Source organism: Mirounga leonina, unplaced genomic scaffold (assembly GCF_011800145.1).
Source record: "Mirounga leonina isolate KUSES-001 unplaced genomic scaffold, KU_Mleo_1.0 Mir_174, whole genome shotgun sequence".
In the NCBI taxonomy this organism is placed as follows: Eukaryota; Metazoa; Chordata; class Mammalia; order Carnivora; family Phocidae; genus Mirounga; species Mirounga leonina.
The window spans coordinates 73,131,165-73,154,294 of record NW_023270451.1 but is presented as its reverse complement, the minus strand read 5'-3'; the positions used below and the strand labels follow the sequence as shown (position 1 = coordinate 73,154,294).

General features: G+C 37.8%; 1 protein-coding gene across 8 annotated transcripts in view; it reads left to right on the top strand.

Annotated features, from left to right (window-relative positions):
- CNOT4 (CCR4-NOT transcription complex subunit 4) overlaps positions 1–23,130 on the top strand; it is a 144,968-nt gene that overhangs the window by 75,140 nt on the left and 46,698 nt on the right. For 5 of the 8 annotated variants that reach the window (XM_035021162.1, XM_035021164.1, XM_035021163.1 and 2 more), the window contains 4 exons: positions 7,072–7,158; positions 8,109–8,210; positions 8,936–9,061; positions 12,800–12,933. In XM_035021162.1, the coding sequence (XP_034877053.1) occupies positions 7,072–7,158; positions 8,109–8,210; positions 8,936–9,061; positions 12,800–12,933 (449 nt within the window). The remainder of the gene's footprint in view (positions 1–7,071; positions 7,159–8,108; positions 8,211–8,935; positions 9,062–12,799; positions 12,934–23,130) is intronic. The other 3 variants (XM_035021165.1, XM_035021167.1, XM_035021169.1) reach the window with 1 other exon arrangement.

The following is a 23,130-nucleotide window of genomic DNA, read 5'->3' as shown; positions in this document are numbered from 1 at the left end:
CAGCTGACCTTGCCTATTTGCAGGATTCCCCTGAAATTATTAAAACTTGGGAGAGAATGGGAAATGATTTTTTAATTATCTCTAAGAATCCAATGATCAGTTGTGATCAGAGTGTCTTAATCTTTCTTGGCCTCATTTTCTTCAGTTGTAAAACGAGGCAGTTGAACTAGATCTCTGAAATCTCCTTTAGTGCTAATAATCTGTGAAAGTTGGATAATTTGCTATTCAGGCTAACATGTGACATGACTACTCGGTTTCTTTCCTCTTTTCTGTAGCTATATAAGGATCACAGTGGACATGCAGTTACATGAACCCACTAGAGATCTGTATTTTTTTTAATCCTGTCCACATAGTGATTCTTGGTTATTGAACAGTTACAGACCTGCTACTCCACATTCATTTTAAGCCAATTTTGGGGAAAGAATTGGATGAAGGAAAATAAGAGACCAGGTTCTTTGTCATTTGTTTGGAGGCAGGGGAGGCCTTAATCCTTTTGTTCATTACCTCTTTTTTCTCCTTTCACCACCTGCGTTGAAGAGTAATGTTGAGCTTATAACTTTCCCTGATACCCTTGGATGGTCATCTGCTAATTTTCAGTTTCTGATGTATTAGGAGGTGCTGACTAGATTGATGGGAGAGCAGGTAGAAGCTGATTGACAGCCAGAGTGTTTGCTTCAGTAGGAGAGAGTTGGATTTGGGGGTCTACCAAAAGTATTCCTTGAGAAGGGTTTGGAGTAATGCTCATCGTCATGGTACCCATAAGAGGGAGGATTATAGTGAATATGCTTAGGGAGGTGGGAATCTTCAGACTTGGCTAAGTGGGCAAAGGCCCCAGCGGAAGGAAACTTAAGGAGTCTAAAAATTGATTTTTGTAAAAATCAACTTAGAATAATACATATTTATTAATGATGAGTTTACTATGTAATTGAGGCTGTGAAGGGCTTCAGGATCAGTAGAAGAGAAAGTCAGGGAGACCTTACTAAGAACCCTTTATCATTGGTAATAAACACAGAAGCAACTCCAGAATTACTTGGACTTAAGTCCAGGGTTACTGGCATCAGTGGGCAGCATGAATCCTTCAGGAGACCAGGTTCTTTCCAAAGCCAAAGGGGGCTGATCTAGAGTTCTACAGGAAAAGACTTCAGTAAGAGCTGTTAAGGATGAGAGCTCATTTTAGGCCTATGGCTCAACCTCAGCAGCCAGTTCTTTCTTGTTTTTAATTCCTCAGGCAGGCAAAATCCCAGTTCCCCTGTGACCATTTTCTTGAACACCACTACAACTTTATACACCAGTCCTTCTGTCTTCCCCTTTCAAAACTCTGCCTTTTTTCTAATCAGAGGGTACTTCTTGCCTTTGCAAGTTTTTTGTTTTATCTGTCTCTATTTACTCCTACTAATCTTACTGATTAGAATCTACTTTGGCATTTCTGAAACTGCTATTCCAGTAAACTAATGGAACTTTTATTTTGATTTGACAACTCTTGGATATGCATGTACTTGATTTTGTTAATACATCCTGCCTGGATCCTGTCACCTATAGTACTGGAGGCATATGGGGAGCAACACCTGAAAGCTGGCTAAAATTAAGCCATAGTCTCAGTCTGGTGTTTGGCTTATAGGTTTTCTACCTCCTCTTTAGATTCTGTGATTTGTTTTTATTTACTTACAGAGGTTTCTTATTTCCACTTCAAATGACATGACTCCAGTAACATTAATCTGAAGAACTATTACACAGAAAAAAAATTAATCGGTGTTATCTAGTGAGAGAGGGGTACTTTATCATGAATCTAAATGTGCCTTAAAAAAACACTCTACTTGTTTTATACTTTTGAAATCATTTTTGCCTGGTGAGAGGACAGTGAATTTTTTTAAACATTTATTTCTCTTGAAACTCTAGGAAGACCAAAGACCAGACCAGTCCTACCACTTCTAAATAATAATATAACAAATTCTCTTAATTTATTGTATAATCTTTTCAGTTTGGAAAACTTAAAGTTGGCTTTATTAGAAAACTTGGTTTCAAGTTGTTAGTGTAACTTTCAGGTCAAAGAAGATCTCTATTTACTTATTTTTGGACGATGAACAATTTGATATTTGACTGAATTCCGATTAGCAAAATAGGAGAGTTTAGGGAAAATTCAAGCTTATTTTGAAAATGACTTTTGTGCATCAGAAAACTTAATACCAAGATTGATTGTCAAATGTATTCATTTATTGATCAATAAAAAAATTTTTTTTAAAGGTTTTATTTATTTAAGAGAGAGAGAGTGAGCACGAGTGGGGGAGGAGTAGAGGGAGAGGGACCTTGGGTTTCCGGGATCATGACCTGAGCCGAAGGCAGATGCTTAACCAACTGAGCCACCTAGGTTTCCCCAAAAAATCTATTTTAGAAGATCTGGTAGGTAGTTCAAGGCAGTGATTAGAGGTAATCATCTTCCAAATCCTAAAATTTCAGATTTGCTGGAACCTAATTCATTCATTTTATAAATTAACTCTTGAATACTTACCATGTTTTAGGTACTTTGATGTTGGAAATAAAATAATTTAGCTCGCCAGACTCATTCTCTACCCTTAACTGACTTACAGACTATTGGTAAGACAGGATTTAAGTCTTTTTTTTTTTTTTTAAAGATTTTATTTATTTATTTGAGAGAGACAGAGATAGCAACAGAGAACACAAGTGGGGAGTAGAGGGAGAACCAGGCTCTCTCTGCTGAGCAGGGAGCCCAATGCAGGGCTCAGTCCCAGGACCCTGGGATCATGACCTGAGCCGAAGGCAGACACTTAATCGACTGAGCCACCCAGGCGCCCTAAATTTAAGTACTTATAAGTGTGTTGGGGATTTATAAACAGGGAAGTACAGAGTTTTTTGGGGAACATGTAACAGTGGGGAACTTGGCTAGTATAGAAATCCACAAAAAGCCTCCCAGAGGAAAGGATAAATTAAGAGTTACTAGAGATTGGCTAGGCAGCAAATAAGGACAGGAGTGTCTCAGGTATTTGGTGGTCCAAGAGAGTAGCTTGTTTGAGGAACTAAAAGACTTAAAAGACAGAACCATGATATTTTACAAATGAGAAATTGAAGCATAGGGAAGTTAAGTGACTTAGTTAAGTGACCTGGGATCACACAGCTACTTCATAGCAGAGCCAGGACTAGAAACCACACGCCTTCCCAACCGACCAGTTTTTTAAAGGTCCTATTCCAGTATATTTTACACTGATAATTGGTCTGTTGTTCATCCATTCATCCTTCTGTCTGCTTACCAAGTTTATTTTCTCTGTAGTATCCATGATCACTTGACTATGTTACCAAAGAATATATAGGAAGACATTTTAAACATTAGGCATGCCATTGGGCGTTTATAATTCTCTCACATGGCTTTTTGTATTCTTTAGTACTATTATTTTTGTTTTTGTTTTGTTTTTTTTAAAGATTTTATTTGTTTATTTGACAGACAGGAGAGAGGGAACACAGGCAGGGGGAGTGGGAGAGGGAGAAGCAGGCTTCCCGCTGAGCGGGGAGCCCGATGCGCAGCTCGATCCCAGGACCCTGGGATCATGACCTGAGCCGAAGGCAGATGCTTAACGACTGAGCCACCCAGGCGCCCTCTATTAATACTATTAAAGGTGGCTCACTGTGAAGTAAATATATGATATTTTGAATATATGGACCATGTAGTGATATGCAGGGTGTTTTACCTACTCCCCATACTTCTTAGTCACTAGAATACTGTTTTGCTAGTTGTATGTTTACGTAGAATCTGGAGTATTTAACTTAATATAGAAAGTTTAAATTATTTGGGGGTGCCTGGGTGGCTCAGTCGTTAAGCATCTGCCTTCAGCTCAGGTCATGATACCGGGGTCCTGGGATCGAGCCCCTCATTGGGCTCCCTGCTCAGTGGGAAGCCTGCTTCTCCCTCTCCCACTCCCCCTGCTTGTGTTCCTGCTCTCGCTCTCTCTCTCTGTCAAATAAATAAATAAAATCTTTAAAAAAAAAAGGGGGTTTAAATTATTTGAATTTCCCTTGCCTGGGCAGGCCATTTCTTATCAGCCATAGGCCATTTGCTAATACTTTGAGGCCCACCAATGTTCTTTATCCATGTAACTCTTTTTGTTCAGTGCTGAAACAGTTATTTTTCGGTTAACATTTATTGAGTACTGGGCAGTGTGTAAGACACTGAGTATACACCAGTACAAAGGTAGTCCTTGCTTATTTTCAAACTAACAGTATAATACACTATGAGAAGTACTTTGTGCTGTGGAGGCACAAGAGAGAGCACCCGATCTTGTTGGGGAAGTATGTACTCTTCCACTATCTTTGGGGAGAAGTGCTTCTGGTACAGGAACTGTACAGATTCTTCAGGATGAGAAAGATGTCGGTCTGCAAGTGATTTTTTTTTTTGGCTGGAAGATTAGACTGCAGTGGTGAGAGATGAGGCTGGTGAGGTAAGTAGTAACATACTATGAAAGGCTTTCTAACCATGCAAAGGAGTTTGCACTTTATTCTAAAGGCAGTGGGAACCTGTTGAATGTTCTTAGGAACAGTGACATGGCTAGATTTGTGCTTTGAAAATAATCATTCTGGCTCCAGTGTGACATGTCAGTATAATTATATACAAGTCTTATGTTGTATTGAAGGTATTATACCCAAATACTGGACAGAAACTGTTTCCGTGAGTGAGTGGTTTTCAACCTTATCAGAGCTGGTAACCGTTTTTAAAAATATTTTATAACACTCTTTGACTTTTATGAAGTGATTTCATGATGTAAAGAAATAAAAGGAATAAAAGAGAAATAATTTATGAAACAGACTATTTCTACATGTAAAATTTGGGTACCACTACTCTAGAACCTTGCTACTCAGGGTGTGGTTTCTGAGCTGGTAGAGTAGTAACCCCTGGGTGCTTATTATGTAAACTCAGGCCCTGCTTCAGAGCTACTAGATCTGAATATGCAATTTAACTGGATCCTTAAATGATTTGTATGCATATTTAAGTTTGGGAAGTACTGTTTTTAAGTACACAATAAAACAGTAAGATGCTTACATCTGTGTGCAGAATCACCGTGTGACATCTACAAAGGCAGATTGCTATAGGTCTGTGTATCGGCAATCCAGATACTATGAAAAGCCAACGATGTGATTTTTCTGAAATAACTCTTGGTATAATTCTGAACAAAGCACTTGTAGTCATACCTTAATTACGTATTATTTGCTTTCCTATAAATTCAACATATGTCAAAACTGTAGGGAACTACTTTTGATTTTATATATAATGTGGAATTTGTTTCTAGTTTCACTTAATTATAAATAGGTTTCTCAGCTACATGAATGTCTTGTAGAACATTCAAAAGTTGTGCAGGACAGTTCTTTACTGTGCAGGGCTAGCCAGACAGAGCATTGTAAGCCATTCCTGGCTCCCATCCACTGAACATAAGCATGGCCTCCCAGTCACTTTGACAACCTCCCCCAATGAAAGCTCCCACAGATTTTTTAAATGCTCCCTTGAATGCTGCCTTCATTGAGAGCTACTACCATAAACTCAGATGTGATTTGAGATGATGATGCAGCACAATGTGTGACCAGTCTGAACTCTTTGAAGCAGATATTTTGGTTCTGAAGTCCTGTGCTGAGTTGGTGTGCATCCAGTTGGAATATTGAGTGCAGTTCTAAACTCCACCAGCCAGGAAACTTTTCAGAATAAACTCTTCCCTACTCATCAACCCTGAGACTTTGCTATGTACAACCTGAGGGTCATTGCTTTTGCCACTAATAGTCTCATTTGTCTTGGGGCATTTGGTGGAAAAAAGATTAAAAACCAATACAGTCACCTCATCTTATAATCCATTAAAATTGGCTATAAAAAACATAACAACCTTGTACTTACAAGAACCTAAAGTAAACTGTGGTAAAAATAATTATGTTAATTAATTTGAAAACTGTTGAGAATTAATGATACCCCAGTCAGACTGTTTCACAAAGCTTCGATTCTTTCACATGCAGAACATACTAGCTAAGTTGTAAGTATGTGAGAATGTTATCAAATTAGAGTGTTTGGAAAGAATACTTTGCACACACATGGACAGGTATACACAGAATGCTTTCCCTGAGAGAGAGCTTGCTATTTGGGAAGGTTGTAGGAAAGTAGATCTACAGATAATATTCTAGGGAAAGAACAAAATTTAATTTTGAAGTAGTTGTGAATTACAAGGAGAGGTTTTTGTATCACGGTACATATTAGTCAAATTAGCCAAGGTCAAGTAAGTCTGTAAGAGAAGTTAAATGAATGTATGTAGTGATCACAAAGTAAAGGAAGTGACACAGATGCGAGGGGGAATAATCACCCAAAAGTAACCAGGTAATAGAGAAAGAAATGTATAAATTTGTTTCCTCGATTTTTTTCCATCCATCACTGCATATATCACCGCATGCATATATGTTATTTACCAGGAAAAGGGAGGAAAAAAACAGGAGAAAATCAAGAAGTGGTAAAATTGACACAAAGAAACTAAGTATAACACACACACACACACACACACACAGCATGAAGCTAAGGTTGAACATTGTTACCATATTTGCAATTTGTGGTTTAATATAATATATCAAATGTTATATACAATAGATTTATGAGTAGAGACTCTACTATGTCTGTTCTTGAGTTTCTGTCTCTGTTTAATACATAATTATTTTGGTCATTGTTTTGACAATTACTTTTTTATAAGGATTATCTGTTAATGAAAATGTGGTTAAGATATTTGATCTGTTTAGTGTTTAAGCACACTGTGAAGATAAGATCCCATGGATTATTGGTGCAGATATTAGAACATAGTGGGTAATACCAAACTTAGGGAGTCTTAGTTTCCATATAGTGGGTCAATGAAAAATAGCTTTTAGACTCTTGATGATTTCCTATAGGTTAACCATACAAATTGTAATTAGGAAGTAGTCACATTTATTAGAAAACTTTAAAAATTATTTTCCTTTCACTGAAGAGGGATGGGGTATGTCCCCATTATAAGAATAACATTGATGAAAATGGGGACACATTATACCTTATTTCTTCTTCTTTTATAGGTTTTAAAACGACCAGAATATTTTGGGAAGTTTGGTAAAATACATAAAGTTGTCATCAATAATAGCACATCATATGCAGGCTCACAGGTAACTAATTATAGGGATTTTTGCCTTTCCTCCCCGTGGTCTAGGCTTGGCCTGGGCTGTTTAGAAGGAAAATCTGCTTTCTGGGATTTTCTAGAAAGTCTGAGGGTCAAGGATTTAAGCAGTGTAGTGACCTCTACTGGTGGGGTGGGGGAATTTCTGGTGCTCATTTGATTTCGGGACTTAAAGAGTGAATTGATAGTAGTAAGAAATAGTAAAACAAAGATTAAGTGATGGTTTGAGGGGGAGGGGGAGTTGAGTCTATTATCAGGCAGTGTAATAATTAGATGATTTCTAATTAATATTTTCAGATATTGAAAACTTAATAGAGCATCTTTGTTATGCTGGTATTAGCAGATAGAATACTTGCAAATTGCATTTATTTTGGGGAGAACATAATTTGACACGGTGTCTTTAAATTTTATTTTTTTAAATCTAATTTTCAAAGTTTGTTGTAACCTTGACGAGCCTGTCAAATGATTTAGAAAAATAAATACCAAGCCAGAGATGATACGTTATCCGTATTATATTTTAGTCTACTTAAAATCAGATAAGTACAGTTGTTTTAAGATGAGCTAGGATATGGTTTAATCAAAGCTACTACTATTTCTGATTATTGTCATTATTATTATTATTATTTTTAAGATTTTTATTTATTTGACAGAGAGAGAGAGAGTGAGAGAGGGAACACAAGCAGGGGGAGTGGGAGAGGGAGAAGCAGGCTTCCCACCGAGCAGGGAGCCCGATGCGGGGCTCGATCCCAGGACCCTAGGATCATGACCTGAGCTGAACGCAGACGCTTGACGACTGAGCCACTCAGGCGCCCCTATTATTAATGATAGTAGTTGTAAAGGTCTTAAGAATTCCCTAGGCAGGGTGCAAAGGAATTGTTGTTTTTTTTTTTTTAAGTTTTTCTTGAATTTGAAACTAGTAACAGTGTGTTTTCACTTTAGGGTCCAAGTGCCAGTGCTTATGTAACCTATATCCGGTCAGAAGATGCTCTCAGAGCCATACAGTGTGTCAACAATGTGGTAGTAGATGGCAGAACACTTAAGGTAATATGGTCCTCTTGATTTTTTTTTAAGGGGGAAGAGATAAAATGTAACTAGGGGAGAGCCTACCATTTACTTATTACATTTGGAGGGAATCTATTTGAAGATTGCTTCTTAAGCATCCATACTAACTTATGACAGCTAATTTGTTTACTGCCAGCTTATGGAGGGTCTTGTTTTACCAGGTAGGAATAAACACATTCATTATCAGGTGATAATCTTTAAAAATCTGTATTGACACATAAATCTTATTTTGTGAAAATAGGATCTATTATTCATATCAGAAATAGAGAATCGTTCTAATTTGTCATCCTTAAAGATTTGGCCATTGATCAATTAAGGTTTGAGTAAAGGGTCGCACTAAGCCATGCTTTATATAAATGGAAAAAGGATGACATAACTAGAAAAAAGAATTTGCTTAGGTGCCTACCTTTTGTAATGTGAAATAGATTTTGTGTATCTTCTCTTCTGATCTCTAGGGAGGATGATTTGGGTACTCAAGTTCTGGAAACCCTAACTGAGGTGTTTTCTTTAGTTCTTCCAAAGGAGCATCATCTTTAATAGATCCTGCTAGTAATAGTTTAGTTCTCCAGTATTGAGAGCCATACCTCTTGTTTTGTCGTGTCTGTGCCTTATTTGAGGTGAAGTGAAAACAACAAACATGGAAATTCTCATTGTGCCAATTCACATTTTGGGTCCTTTTTTCCCCCTCCCTGCTCTTTCTGCAGGCATCTCTAGGTACAACAAAATACTGCAGTTACTTCTTAAAGAATATGCAGTGTCCAAAGCCTGACTGCATGTATCTACATGAATTGGGGGATGAGGCGGCCAGCTTCACAAAAGAGGAAATGCAGGTAGTAAAATAATGTGAATTAAAACTTTGCAGAAAAGGGAGTATTTTTCTTTATAAATTAAAATTGCAAAAGCAAGAACTAGGGATTTAATTTTTTTAATTGTTATTAAAGTAGCATTTTCCAGTGTTCCATGGAATGTCAGTTCTACAGAATATTGTTATAATAAAAATGGGTCTATAGTCCATTAAGCTTGAAAATGCTAGATTAATGAAGATAGTTTTCTTTCCTGCAGGACTTCTCAGAGTCTTTAATATGCTAATACAGATCCAAGAAGGGAATGTACAATCAGAACTTAATTGACCAAGGAAAGCATTTTGGTAAATGCTACTTTAGGGGGAATATCAACAAAATGGAAGCTAAGTGGGTTACTGTAATTATGAGGTTTTTTTTCCTTCCTAATTTCCACTCTTTACAGAACATGCTAGAAAATAACCTATCAAATGTTGCTGATAACCTAACATTTTTATAAAATGATTTTTTCTATGAAAGTGTACTGAGTCAGTGTCCTGTGAAGGATGAACTGAAGGCTTATTATCCTGTGTTCTTTTTTATATTTCCTGTTCTCTGTTCTCCTTTCAATTTGTAGTATTATAAACATGACAAATAAAAATGTTGACCATATGCATATTAAATAAGGATTATACCAAAGCACAATGCTGCACTTCCCTATTACAGATGAGGACATCAGATTGTTGCTGTGGACTTTTGCAGGAATACCTCTCATTTAGAAGATAGAGGGGCATTGATTGCCACCTTGGACTCTCCATGTCAAACTAGAGAAAGTCTAGTAGGGTCTCTGTTAAGAGCAGATTGTTAAAATGAAATATTACCCTTTTTTTGACTTGAAGTTATTTCAGTTTGTTTTTTTTTTTAAAGATTTTATTTATTTATTTGATAGAGAGATAGAGAACACAAGTAGGCAGAGGGAGAGGGAGAAGCAGGCTCCCCGCAGAGCGGGGAGCCCGATGCGGGACTCGATCCCAGGACCCTGGGATCATGACCTGAGCCGAAGGCAGCCGCTTAACTGACTGAGCCACCCAGGTGCCCTGAAGTTATTTCAGATTTAAGTTCCATTATAATCGATTCATTGGAATTTCTTGATTGTATTTCTTTATGGTCCCAAAACTGTTAAAATAAGGTCTCTGTGATATTTAATGGGAACAGATGACTTCTTACTTAATAAATGCTTGTTTTTTTTTTTTTTTCTTTTTTTGGGTGAAACATTCTGGATAGAATCTAAGGTTGAACCATTCCAAACTAAATTTTGACATGTAAAGAATATGCATTACTCATGCTACTATTATAGTGAAGATTTCTGTCAATAATCTCAGCCCAAGTTGATCTCATTTTGAGTATTATTGAATTGTAAACAAAAATGGACAGACAGTCCCATGGAACTGACTTGTAATGGGATTTAACCTGTCTTTGTGGACTGCCCCTGTAAAATCATTTGAGTATTAGTTTTAGCTCTTAGTTGCTAATGAAAGCCATAATGTCTCCTGAAGTATTGATTGTAAAAAAAAATTTAAAGGCTTTTCATGTTTTAAAGATGTAAAATCCACATCTAACTGTATTTTTTTCTTAATAATTTAAAATTCATATTGTTGTGATGAAATTTATCTGCTCTTTATGTGAGTTTAAAATTAATTTGAAAAGAGGTTTCTTTATTAAAACAGTTCCTCTGTATAGAAAGGAAATTTGAACAAATTATATCATGGCAAAAGTCAGATCTTTCTTTGTTACTGCATAATTGAAAATTTAGTACCATATGAAATATTTATAGATCCATTTGGAACAGGCAGGAGCCCCCTCAAAACAGGGCACAATGCATTGTGCAGTGTATATGATACAGTCCTACTTGATTAGATGATGTTGCCCTTGCTTGTTTTTATTGTTTTGTGTTTGTTTTGATCTGTCCCTTTCTGGGTTTGGTTTTCCTATAACATCTAGTTAGACCACACTTCTAAAATAATTAAACAATCCTGAAGGTAAGTAAAAATGTCATTTCAGTCATGATATACATGCAAATAGTAAAAAGTCATTCAAGGTAGTTTCATTGTAACTTATTTTTTTTAAGATTTTATTTATTTTTGAGAGAGAGAGTGTGGCACGAGAGGAGGGAGGAGGGGCAGAGGGAGAAGCAGACTCCCCAGTGAGCAAGGAGCCCGATGTGGGACTCAATCCCAGGACCCTTGGATCATGACCTGAGCTGAAGGCAGATGTTTAACCAACTGAGCCACTCAGGCTCTCCTCATTGTAATTTATTTTTGTGTATGACTAATTTCCAGAGGCAGACTTTGCCTAATTTCTCTGATAACATTTGTGACACTGTCTTCTGATATACAGCATCCAACTACAGGAAATACAGATTTTGTTGTATATAGAACACTGATCTTCAAACTTTCTATAAAGAGCCAATCATAAATATTATAGGCTTTCTGGGCCTATCTGGTCTTTGTAGTAAATACTCAAATTCTTCTGTTGTAGCAGAGACAAGCCATAGACAGCAAGTAAATGAATGAGCATGACTATTCCAATAAAACTTTATAAAAACAAAGGGGCTGGGGTGCCTGGGTGGCTCAGTTGGTTAAGTGTCTCCTTTTGGCTCACGTCATGATCCCAGGGTCCTGGGATTGAGGCCCACATTGGGCTCCCTGCTCAGTGGGGAGTCTGCTTCTCCCTCTCCTGCTCCCCTCTGCTTGTGCTCTTTCTCTTTCTCTTTCTCTCTCTGTCAAATAAATAAATCTTTAAAAAAAAAAAGACAGGCGCCTGGGTGGGTCAGTCGCTAAACGTCTGCCTTTGGCTCAGGTCATGATCCCAGGGTCCTGGGATCAAGCCCTGCATCAGGCTCCCTGCTCGGTGGGAAGCCTGCTTCCCCCTCTCCCACTCCCCCTGCTTGTGTTCTGTCTCTCTCTGTCAAATAAATAAAATCTTTTTTTTTAAAGATTTTATTTATTTATTTGACAGAGAGAGACACAGCAAGAGAGGGAACACAAGCAGGGGGAGTGGGAGAGGGAGAAGCAGGCTTCCTACCGAGCAGGGAGCCTGATGCGGGACTCGATGAGGAAATCGATCCCAGGACTCTGGGATCACGACCTGAGCCGAAGGCAGACGCTTAATGACTGAGCCACCCAGGTGCCCCTAAATAAATAAAATCTTTAAAAACAAACAAACAAATAACTAGAGGCCCTTTTCAACCTGTTTCCCCATCTTTTACTTAAGAATGAAGTCTTCTAACAGGACATTACAAAATTTTCAGATCACCAAAAAATATTAATTTCTCTTTTTAAAAGAGATGAACACATTGTAAATAGTACACAGATGAAGAGTCTTAATACATTTTTCATTATCTTGACACACAGTAAAAACTCCATTACTTTGTTTTTACATAAAAATTAATGTATTTTAAGCTCCAGACCGGGGACTGGCAGTTTACTACCACACAGGCGCCCCAGGCCTCTAGTTTTCTGAGCTGGCAAAAAAGTTGTCTGTTGATATGCTTTTCTGCACAATAAATGGTTGATGAAATCCTTAATTAATGGCATATATATCATGTAGTTTTGTAGGAAGAACTTTCATTGGTCTACCAGTTCTGTGACATCATCCTCACGGGGTTCTCTATGCCATGAAAAATCCTTACATGTTTATTTAGGATATCTTTAATAATTCAGAAAGTAAGTCATTTTATACCAGCCATTTTGTGAACCACACTGCAGTTTTAATTTCTTCTTCCATTAGGCGGGTAAGCACCAAGAATATGAACAGAAACTACTTCAAGAATTATATAAGTTAAACCCCAATTTTCTTCAACTATCTACGGGTTCAGTTGATAAGAATAAGAACAAAGTGACACCACTGCAGAGGTATGATACGTAAGTACCGATATTAGTATAATCAGACACCTTACCTTCATGTCTGTCGATCTCTCTTCTCATTTTACATCTTCTTCAGGCAGAATTCTTCTTGACAATGTCTATCATTTGTGCAGAATTGTTGCATTATATAGGAAATGTTGAGTCACAGTTTCTGGGTTTGAATGTTTGCTGCCTGCCGCTCCCTGGTAATACTTCAGATGAGCCTCTTGATGGCTACCCCTTTGCGTTGATTTGCAGACTGCCCTGGACCCTCAGAACACCCTCCTTGAAAAAAAAAAAGGAATTAAGGGATGTTGGTTATTGAAAGGCTCTTATTACCTAAGTAAGGTTTCCCCTGATATAATGAGGGGGAAAATATTGTAAAAGGGGGAGTGGGAGTTATCTGAAGCATTGTATGTTGGGGACCCAAATATTTGTGGTTTTTTAGTCACAGGAATCATTAAAGTCTTATATCCTCTGAACGAGGAGGATTCAGAATCTTATTCATCTTACGAAGCAACTTACTTTTGTGTAGACCTGTATTATGTCAGTGTTTAAATGAATTTGTAGTCTAAGGTACAGAGTCTCATTCTGATGTGGTGATCTTCACATTTTGGGTTATATTTGGTCATGGCCTGTCACAATGGTATGATAAATAAAAACAATAATTTTGGGGTTGTACTCTATCCCAAATGTTCCTTAAGTTTGATGTGTTAGTATCTTGTTAATGTTTTTTAATTTGGTAAGTTTAATTTTTATAAAATGAATTCATTTGAAGTAAATAGCTATAATTAATTTAGATATGTTGATTTTCTTTCTTTCTTTCTTTCTTTTTAACTTATTCAAAGTTAAATTTGTTTAAAGTGATATCCTAAATGTCTGGTTGTTACTTGTTATAGTCCAGCATTTAGCACTAAAGTAATATAAGGGCCATTTTTCAAATGTAGCTAATAGTAACTACATATATTGTCATCAGGTCAGTTTCTTCAGCTACTTATTCTTGTATTTAAATTCTTGAAGTCCTTGTTAAGTTTATTCACTTTGATGGTAAAGATTATTTAAAAGGCTATTCAAGTTTGTTTATATACACACACACATATGCACATGTACATACATGTGTATATAAGTATATATTAAAGAGGCCACAGAGCAAAACATAAAATTACTGTATAGTAAACTATGTGAAATTTGTTTATATCAAAGCTAAGAATTAAAGCTAAGCCAAAAGAAATCTTTTTGGGATGATAAGCTTTGACCCTTTCCGTTGATCTTTTTGTACCTACTCCTTTCTGCTCCTGGATGTTTACTTTGTTATGAACCATATTCTATTACTTACCTCATTGGTTGCTAACTCAATAGTGCTTCATATAAGAATGGGGTTACCATAGTAAAAATTTTTTTCAGATGATTTAACGTTTATATACATCACTGTTTTCATTAAAAATGTCATTCTAATTAAAACCATATTCTGGGTTTATAGCCCCTAGAGAATTCAGACGAGAAATTTAAAATTTAGATCATCTCTTTGAGATAATGTTTATTTCCCAAATATAAAAGTAATATGTTTCTACTTAAGGAAATTTGAAAAATATATAAAAGCATACAGAAGAAAGTAAATATTGTATGTGATCTCAATACTCAAGACATTTTCCCTGAAAATGATTTGATGTGTTTCCTGCAGTGTGTATTTCTTTGTAGTCCTTTTCCTTCTTGTGAATGTATATATACACAAAATACATTGGTTTGTTATGTTTTAAAACTTAATACTCATTATTATGAATATTTTCCTTTGTCATGAAAACAGTTTTTTATGGCTGCATGGTATTTCATTATACATGAGCATTTGAAATTTATTAAAGCAACCTCCTGCTGGTGTATATTATTTTCATTTTGGTGCTCTTATTTATGACACTGTGATGAACATTTTTTCATATAAACATTTTGGTTATTGCTTTGATGCTTTTTGAAGTAGAACTGCTGAGTCAAAGATGATGAGTACCTATTTCCTTGAATTGAATATTTTTTCTGCACATTTGCCAATTTGATTAAAAAAAGCTGTCTCATTTTAATTTGTATTTGAATAATAGAGTGAATGAACTTCTTATAGATTGTGAATTCGTATCTGTTTGTTATGTTTTATTGATGTATTTAAGTGTTGTATGTGCATTATACAGAATTAACTTTCCCCAATTAGTTGACCAGTCTACTTGTGTTTCAAAATACTTAAATTTATAAATCAATTTTGGAAGAATTTCTATTCTGCAATATAACATTGAATGTTCTAAACCAATAGCATGGTATATCTCTCCAAGTCTTTTGTGTCTCTTAGGAAAGAATTTGTTGGTGTCTTTTCCCTGCTTTATTGTATTGCATCTCCCACCACCACCTCTTCCTATTTGAGAATTCCGAGGCTAAAAATTAAAGACCAGTGTTAGAAATCTTTTATCTGCTATCAGGCATCCTTGTCTCATTCTTTATAGGGCTATCTCCCTATTTTATAAGGCTGTCTCCAGTGTTTTATTCACTTGTAAACGTGATTTTGACCATTTATTTGAGATAAGTATTTTTATTTTTTTTATTTATTTATTTTTCTGAGATAAGTATTTTTAATCACAATATGAGAATACCTTGTTATTTTTAATTTGTTGAGTTTTTTCTTTAGATTGAAAGTGAGAATTGACATTTACTAAATGTCCTTTTGGCCTTTATAACAAGTATTTAGTTTTTCTTCAACTTGTTTTTTTGTAATCAATTATTATTAGATTTACTAATATATTACTGACTTTGCCTTCATATAAAGTGTAGTCAGAACACATTTATAACTGTTTCAGTAGCAGGAGGGGAATGTCCTGGATACCACAGAGTATAAAACAAAGTGCTCATTTAATAACTGCCCAAAGCCAGTTGTTACTGAACCTCAGCTAGGACCAGAATAAATTTGACATGGTTACCTGTGCTTTGCATAAGTACACAATATAGGAAGGTTTCTTTGGGGACGGAGAAGGGTTGTTTTTTGTTGGTTTAATTCAAGTCCCCCAAATTTAAGGACATGTGATGGCCCAAGGTACAGAGAGTTCTTGTTTTGGCAAGCTCCTATAGCTTGTTTTCTTTCCATGCCAACCCCTGCAAAAGATTAAGTTCAACTGACTGTCAGTGCTGCTGAAGGTGTGCTTTGGTCTCCATTTCCACATTGTCACTGTACGGGGTATAGTGATAAGGATGAATTTGTAGATAATTTTCCTTCTTCCCATAGGGAAGACTTGTCAAGTTAGAAAGATGAACAGTATGACTCTTTCCATGGTCCTACCCAGGAGATATGTTTTTCTTATTCAAGATAAGTTGAGAATTAAGCTTTGTGGGGAAGAATGAAAAAGAATGGTTTCTTTTTGTCTCTGCTTGTCATTCACATGTAGTGAATACCAGTTTTACAAGAACTGCAGGAAAACAAAACCTGGAACCTTATGAATTGATACTAAACCTAAAATGTAGTTTCCTCTTACTTCTAATTAAGCCAGAGTACAAATATTAAGAGTATCATAGCTACTGAGTCCTCACTGAACCCTGACATGGTCCTGATACACATACATAAGTGAAGTTTCTGTAGTGTGTCTTACTCCTGTTTCACTTAAATGAACAGTAAATTATGAAAGGGTATATGCCATTTGTTCTCACCACCCCCCATTATGATGCATTCCAGAGTATATCAGTCAGATGGAGTATAGATATGCTAGTTTTCTGTATTAATCAGTTACTTTGAAATGATGAATACAAATGACGAGAATGGGGAATAAGGAAACCATGCAGTAGTGATGCTTAATTAAGGACTGGCTATTTTAAGTTTGGGGCTTTGAAATACCTTCATTTAGGTTGAGACACTCTTTGTGCCCCAACTGAAAACTGTGAAAGGAATAGTAGCTAGATGGGCTGCTGTGCCCAGGGACAGTGAGTAGGCCTGCATAAGAATTTGGGGAGCACATTATTGGGTATATAGATCACTCAAGGTAAATGGTTATGACCTGACATTGTCGCTTAGACAAGCCACCATTGAAGGAGTGGGGATGTTCAGCTTTAGACTGAGCTGAGAAGAGGGTTGGCGTCTTTTGTGTGCCTTCAGTCTCCGTTGTCCTGTGTGGGAGATACCATTGTTATCTTGCCAGACCAGGGACTGGCAGAGGCCCGGGGCCCAGTTGTTACCTTACTACTGGCAAGGAAAACTGGGACTGGCAAGGCTCAGAGAGTTTAAATAATTCACCAGTATCCCACACAAATAAGTGATAGACCAGATTCTGACCAAAGTTGCTGTCGCTTTTATCCCCAGGCTCATTCTCCCACTCTGCCACTGCTCAGTCTAGAGAAGGTAAAATTCTTAAGAGACTTTAACTTGAATCAAAAACTCTTAACATGAATCAAACTAATTGACTTAAAGACTATGTCACAACTAATATGTACTTTGACCTTGAAGGTCTCGGGTCTATAAGGTTTATTATCTCAGGATAAATTGGATATACTATACATCCCAGGAATTAATGGTATTTTAAGCAAAAGCTTTCCTAAACCGCAGTTTGGCGGCAGTAGAGGAAAAGCTAAAGAAAGGAAAATGACTATAGGAATTTGTCAGTTTTTATTACATCGAAGGAAAATGCATGTCTTTTTAAAAACAGCTATATCTTTATTGAAAATCAAGTATAAGCTTTGATAGACTGCGGGCATAGTCAAGTGCCTTTTTTATTCAGCATAATGGGAGTGGTCCCTGCATGAATCTTGTTCTCCTACTCTGACATCATTTAGTCTGGTTTGATTTAGAAAAGGTATGGTCCCAGAGACTTGTTGAAAATAGTCTTGGGTAGAGCTTGTTAAATCATGAACAGGCTTCAGCACATCTGTGAACTCTCTGAAATTTTATCAGATTTTGTGTGTGTGTGTGTACATTTTTCTGGAGAAAACACCCATGACTTAATAATAATTATAAATTGCACCTGTGTGTGCTAGTACTTACAGATAGAAGTGATTTCAGCAATGATTCTCAAACTATGGACAGGTGCCATGAGAGATGGCCTACATTTTTTTTTTTTTTTTTTTTTTTGTAAAATGGATCCCCAGAAAGGCATTCTCCCTTTTATAATAGATAAATGATTTGCAGTTCCCCACCCTTTTTTTTTTTTGCATGAAACTCAAGGCAACTTACTAGTAAACTAAGTAGATGAATTAGTAAGATTTGCATTGCCTTCTGGGTGTGTATATTAAAATTAGTGAGCTGTAAGATTTTCCTGACCTTTGTTCTCAGAGTCTTTTTTCTTATTTCTCCTAAGAAATTTTATTCCCATTCTGTATTTGGAAATATAAAGTTACTGCACATGTGCACATACATGCTGGAAAACTAGTACCGAGTTTTGGTGTCTTGTTCCACCTACATAGAATATTTTCCAGAAAGTTAGAGAGCCACTGGTATTTTTTTCCCCAGAGGGTGGGGTATAATGAGTTTTGGGGGATGGATAGTTAAATGAGCAGTTGTGTGTTTAAATTCTACTTAAGTATATAGTATCTTTTAAAAGATCAACCTTTATTACTGAAATAGAAAATTAAAATGAATAGATGGAGACAGTTTGACTTGCTGCTTTTGAAAGCTGGCCACAGCCTATATGTTTAGGATGGTAGATGTTTATCTTTCAACTTTAATCTTAAGAGTAATTGAATTTTTTTATTAGTAGTAATCAAAACATTCATTTTCGCTCATGTTCAGTACATCTTGGAGTAATTGAGAAAATTCCAATTAAAATTGTATTTGCCAAACTATAATCAGTCCAGATTATGGACGCATTTTTTCTTACCATGTCAATAGCTCATTGTGCCACATTATGTAAGAGGTGGCCGTATTTTAGTAGTAAAGTAATACTTGAGATGTTAATGTATATTTGAAGCCTGTATCAAATAAACTCTGTAAAGGCAAGCTACCTGTCTGTAACTTAAATTTGTCCTTTGCAGTAGCAGCTGCAGATCTCAGTTATTTAAGATGGGCAAGCACGAAAAATTAAAATGAATTCTTCTAAATGAATATGGAGTATTTAATTTAGGAGCAGTGTGAATATGTATTTGTATATACAGTAACATGACACTGAAATTTGGAAATGTCTATTATGTTGACATTAAATTATACCTTATTTCCGAAATGCAACCATAATTAGCACAATCATGGAGACTTTGTCTTTTCAATATGATGAACACGAGGACTAGACCTTCTCAGTATTTTTTCTGTCCCCACTCCCAGTCTGGAAAATGGTCTTTTCTATGATCTTTCTCCTATGTAACTTGTTTTATGTTGCAAATTTTAGAAAGCTGCCAAGAGACTATTTTCAGGAGTTTGATGGCATCACTACCAAGAATTAGAAAGGAAGTCAAATTCGAGCACTGTCTTTGGGGCAAGTTAGAAGCTAGCATCTGAAGATCCAAACAGAAGAGTAGCTGTGTCACACTGCCTACTTGCAGATAGTTGTAGATCGTGGTTTCTTTATCTGTAAAACCTTTTGAATTTGATATTAATGATTGCTTCTAGCTCTACAATCCAGTAACGGTGCGCCTCTTCAGTTCCACTAGTGTAGTAATCATCAGATACCAGGTGTTGCCGTTTAGACTAAATCAGCATCTCCAGAAACAGATTCTGGATATACACTCTATATTTCAAAAAAATAAATATACATATTATTTAATGCCATAGCACTGGATTCCAACTTTTGGGTTAGTTGAAAAATATTTATTCCTGAAAAATCTATAATCTCACCATAGATTTCTGAACTATTTAGGACTAGGACTTTAAAAAAACTCAGTAAGACTATTTCTACGAAGATGTTACATGTTTACAAATTTTCATTTACAGACATTTACACACACAGCATTGCCTTCTGGAAATATCTTGATTGTGTTATGAGACCCACCTACCTTTTAGAACTGCTTAGTCCCACTTGAATCCAGTGCTTTTCAGTCAGTTGTGTGGTATTTAAAGATTTAGGTGTTTTGATTTCTCTTTCTCTCAGCATTATTACTGGGCAACGATGATTCCAAGGCTAACATGCCATTCCTTCAGTTCTTGGACCAAATGAACTCTGAGTATGCCTGCTGCAGCCAAGACCCTGAGTGCTTGTTGCTACAGCAGAACTTGTGAAAATTCTATTGGGACAGTCAGGCCTTTCCTCAGGGCCCTACCCAGTTGGCTGAGATGATGTTTAATCTCTTTAATTCTGATTCAGGCTCAGAGGGCTCAGTCGGAGCAAGGAGAGGCAGACCTCAAAGCACCTGTGGAGAGCCAGCAGCAGGAGATTGAATCCTGGAACCTGGAATTAAGGACTAAGATGGAGAAGCTGGTGAAATCCATCAGCCAACTGAAGGACCGCAAGGATGCCTTCTACTTGCGATAGAAGACCCAGCCCCAGTGAGGATGTCCTCTTTAGACCCCCATCAGACCAGACATTAGCAGCTTCTGGAGAAAACCCCGTGAATGGGACAAAAGGAAAAAGGAGGTGCTGGATACCTTTAAAGCACTGCTAAGCCATTACCTACCCTAATCAAGCTACTGCCAGAGTTGGAGGCATGGAAAGCCCTGCAGCGAAATGCTTGCATTGGCATTGGCACCTGGACCACAGATGGAAAAGTTGGAGAAGTGTTCACGGCTGGAGGAAAGCTGTTGTTTTTCATCTGTATTAGCTGCTGGAGGACCTGAAGGGACTGCGTCACCTGGTTAGCTATCAGGATGACTCTCTAACCAAAGAGGAAGGTCCTGTTCACAGCGTTGCTAAAGTGTCTGCTTCAGAAAGCCTTTGTGGTAGAAACGCAGCCTTGCATGGCCCAAACTCCCCACCAGCCCTTCATCTTCAAGAGTGAGAGGAAGTTTACTGTCCTACAAGGCTGCTGGTAAGATTCCAGGAAGGCAGTGGGTCACTGACTGCAGAAGTCCCCATTGACAGGAATCCTTCTCAGTTACAAGGTCTCCAGAAGTTCAACATTCTGACTTCAAACAAGAAAATTTTGACCCCTGAGAAGGGGCAGAGTGAGGGTTTAATGTGTAATTTTGACTACTTGACTCTGGTAGAGCAACATTCAGGTGGTTCCAGAAAGGGCATCATTAGGGACTGCTGAGGGTGATGGAGGAACTAACTGTACATTATCAGCGTCATGGTTGGATACACCTACCAGGGTCTGAAGCAGGAGCTGAAAACAGATAGTCCTTTGTGTGATTATTTCTTTTTTTTTTTTTTTTTAGGATTTTATTTATTTGAGAGAGAGAGAATGAGAGACAGAGAGCATGAGAGAGAGGAGGGTCAGAGGGAGAGGCAGACTCCCCGCCGAGCAGGGAGCCCGATGTGGGACTCGACCCCGGGACTCCAGGATCATGACCTGAGCCGAAGGCAGCTGCCCAACCAACTGAGCCACCCAGGCGCCCCTGTGTGATTATTTCTAACCTGAAGCTACTCAGTTGCTTGGGCCTTGGTTCTCTGGTTCAGTCTGCTCAGCTTAAGCTCTCAGAATCAGCAGTTTTTTTCTAGGCACCCCCCCCCCCCCCCCCAGCCCTGGCCCACCCAAAGCCCTCCTGGAGCTTGCTGGGCCCTGCTCTCAGTTGGCAGTTCTCCTCCTGTATTGGCCGAGACCTTGACCTGGAGCAGCTGAGCATGCTGAAGGACAAGCTGTTGGGGCAGAACTCTAGGATTGAGGGTACATTGTTGTCCTGGGCTGACTTCACGAAGCAAGAGAGCCCCCCCACCCCATGCAAGCTACCATTCTAGACATGGCTGCACAAAAATCTGGACTTGGTACATGACCACCTGAGGAATCTGTGGAATGATGGCCATTATCATGGGCTTTGTGAGCTGGAGCCAGGAGCACCAGCTGCTGAAGAAGACCCATCTCTGGAGCCTTTCTGCTACATTGCAGCAAATCATTGGAAGGGGACATAACCTGCTCCAGGGTGGAACCTCAGGACAGTGATAAGGTGATCTACTCTGTGCCGCCCAACAGCAGGGAGGTACTGCAGTCACTCCTGCTGACTGGACTCATCCAGCACTACCAACTGCTTTCTGAGGGAGAACATACCTGAGAATATGCTGTACTGCCTCTATCCCTGAATCCCCTGGAGTGAGGCTTTTGGGTACTACCACCAAGAGAAAGTTAATCTCCAGGAACAGAGAAAATACCTGAAACATAGGCTTCTTGTGCTGTCTGCAGACAGGTGGATGAGCTGCAACAACCACTGGAGCTTAAGCTGGAGCCAGAATTGGATTCATTAGGGCTGGAGCCCAGGATGGCATAAGGGCCAGAGCTAGGCCTGGAGTTAGAGCCACTGCTTGAGGCAGGACTGGATCTGGAGCCAGCACTAGAGCCCACACTAGGCGTGGTGGCACAGAGAGTGCCAGAGCCAATCCTGGGACCAGAACTGAAGCTGGAGCCTCTTCTAGAGCCATTCCCAGGGAACCTCAGGAGACAACTACCGTTGCTCTATGATATGCTTATAGTGTAACTTGAGATACAAATGAAAGTGGGGCCCCTGTGCATTTTGGTGTTTCCTGGTTATGTTAGAGCAACAGACTTGTTCAGAAAGAGGCCTTTCTGAACAGAAGTGGCTAATAAACTTTGTGCTGACCTAGAAAAGAAAACTGTAGATTTTTTGTTTGCTTATTTTTAAATAAAAAAGCCCTGTGCAGTTTATCTTAGTGTACCCAATCTTCTTTCATCTGGTATTATGAGGACTTGGCAGTTCTTGACAAGAGAATAGTCCATTTCATGGAGTAGGTGTCTTTCTTCCATATTAAATGTGGTATTTATTAAAGTTTATTTTCCTTTCTTAACCTTCTTGGCGTGATAATGGGTTGGTGGATGTTGAATGTAAAACAACAAATACTTATTATGACTATAACTTAAGCAGACACAAAGCTTGATGAGGAAGGAAGTTCACACCCAGTACTAGGGAAGTTGTGAGAACTCTGACCTGTTAGCGGTAGTCTTGGGGTAAGTGTTACCTGTCCAGCCATTAGAGATCCAAGGAGTTCACATTTATTAGAATTGGAATTTGTAAATATTTTTTTTTTCTGTTGAGATTATACATGCATTTGCAGGGATTCTCCCATCTGTATTTTCTTTTGCACTGATAAGGTTGCACTTACAATGGCAGCTTTAACTATAATTTGACTCTTTACAGCCTACGTAGGAAATAAAAACAATTTTTAGTTTTAT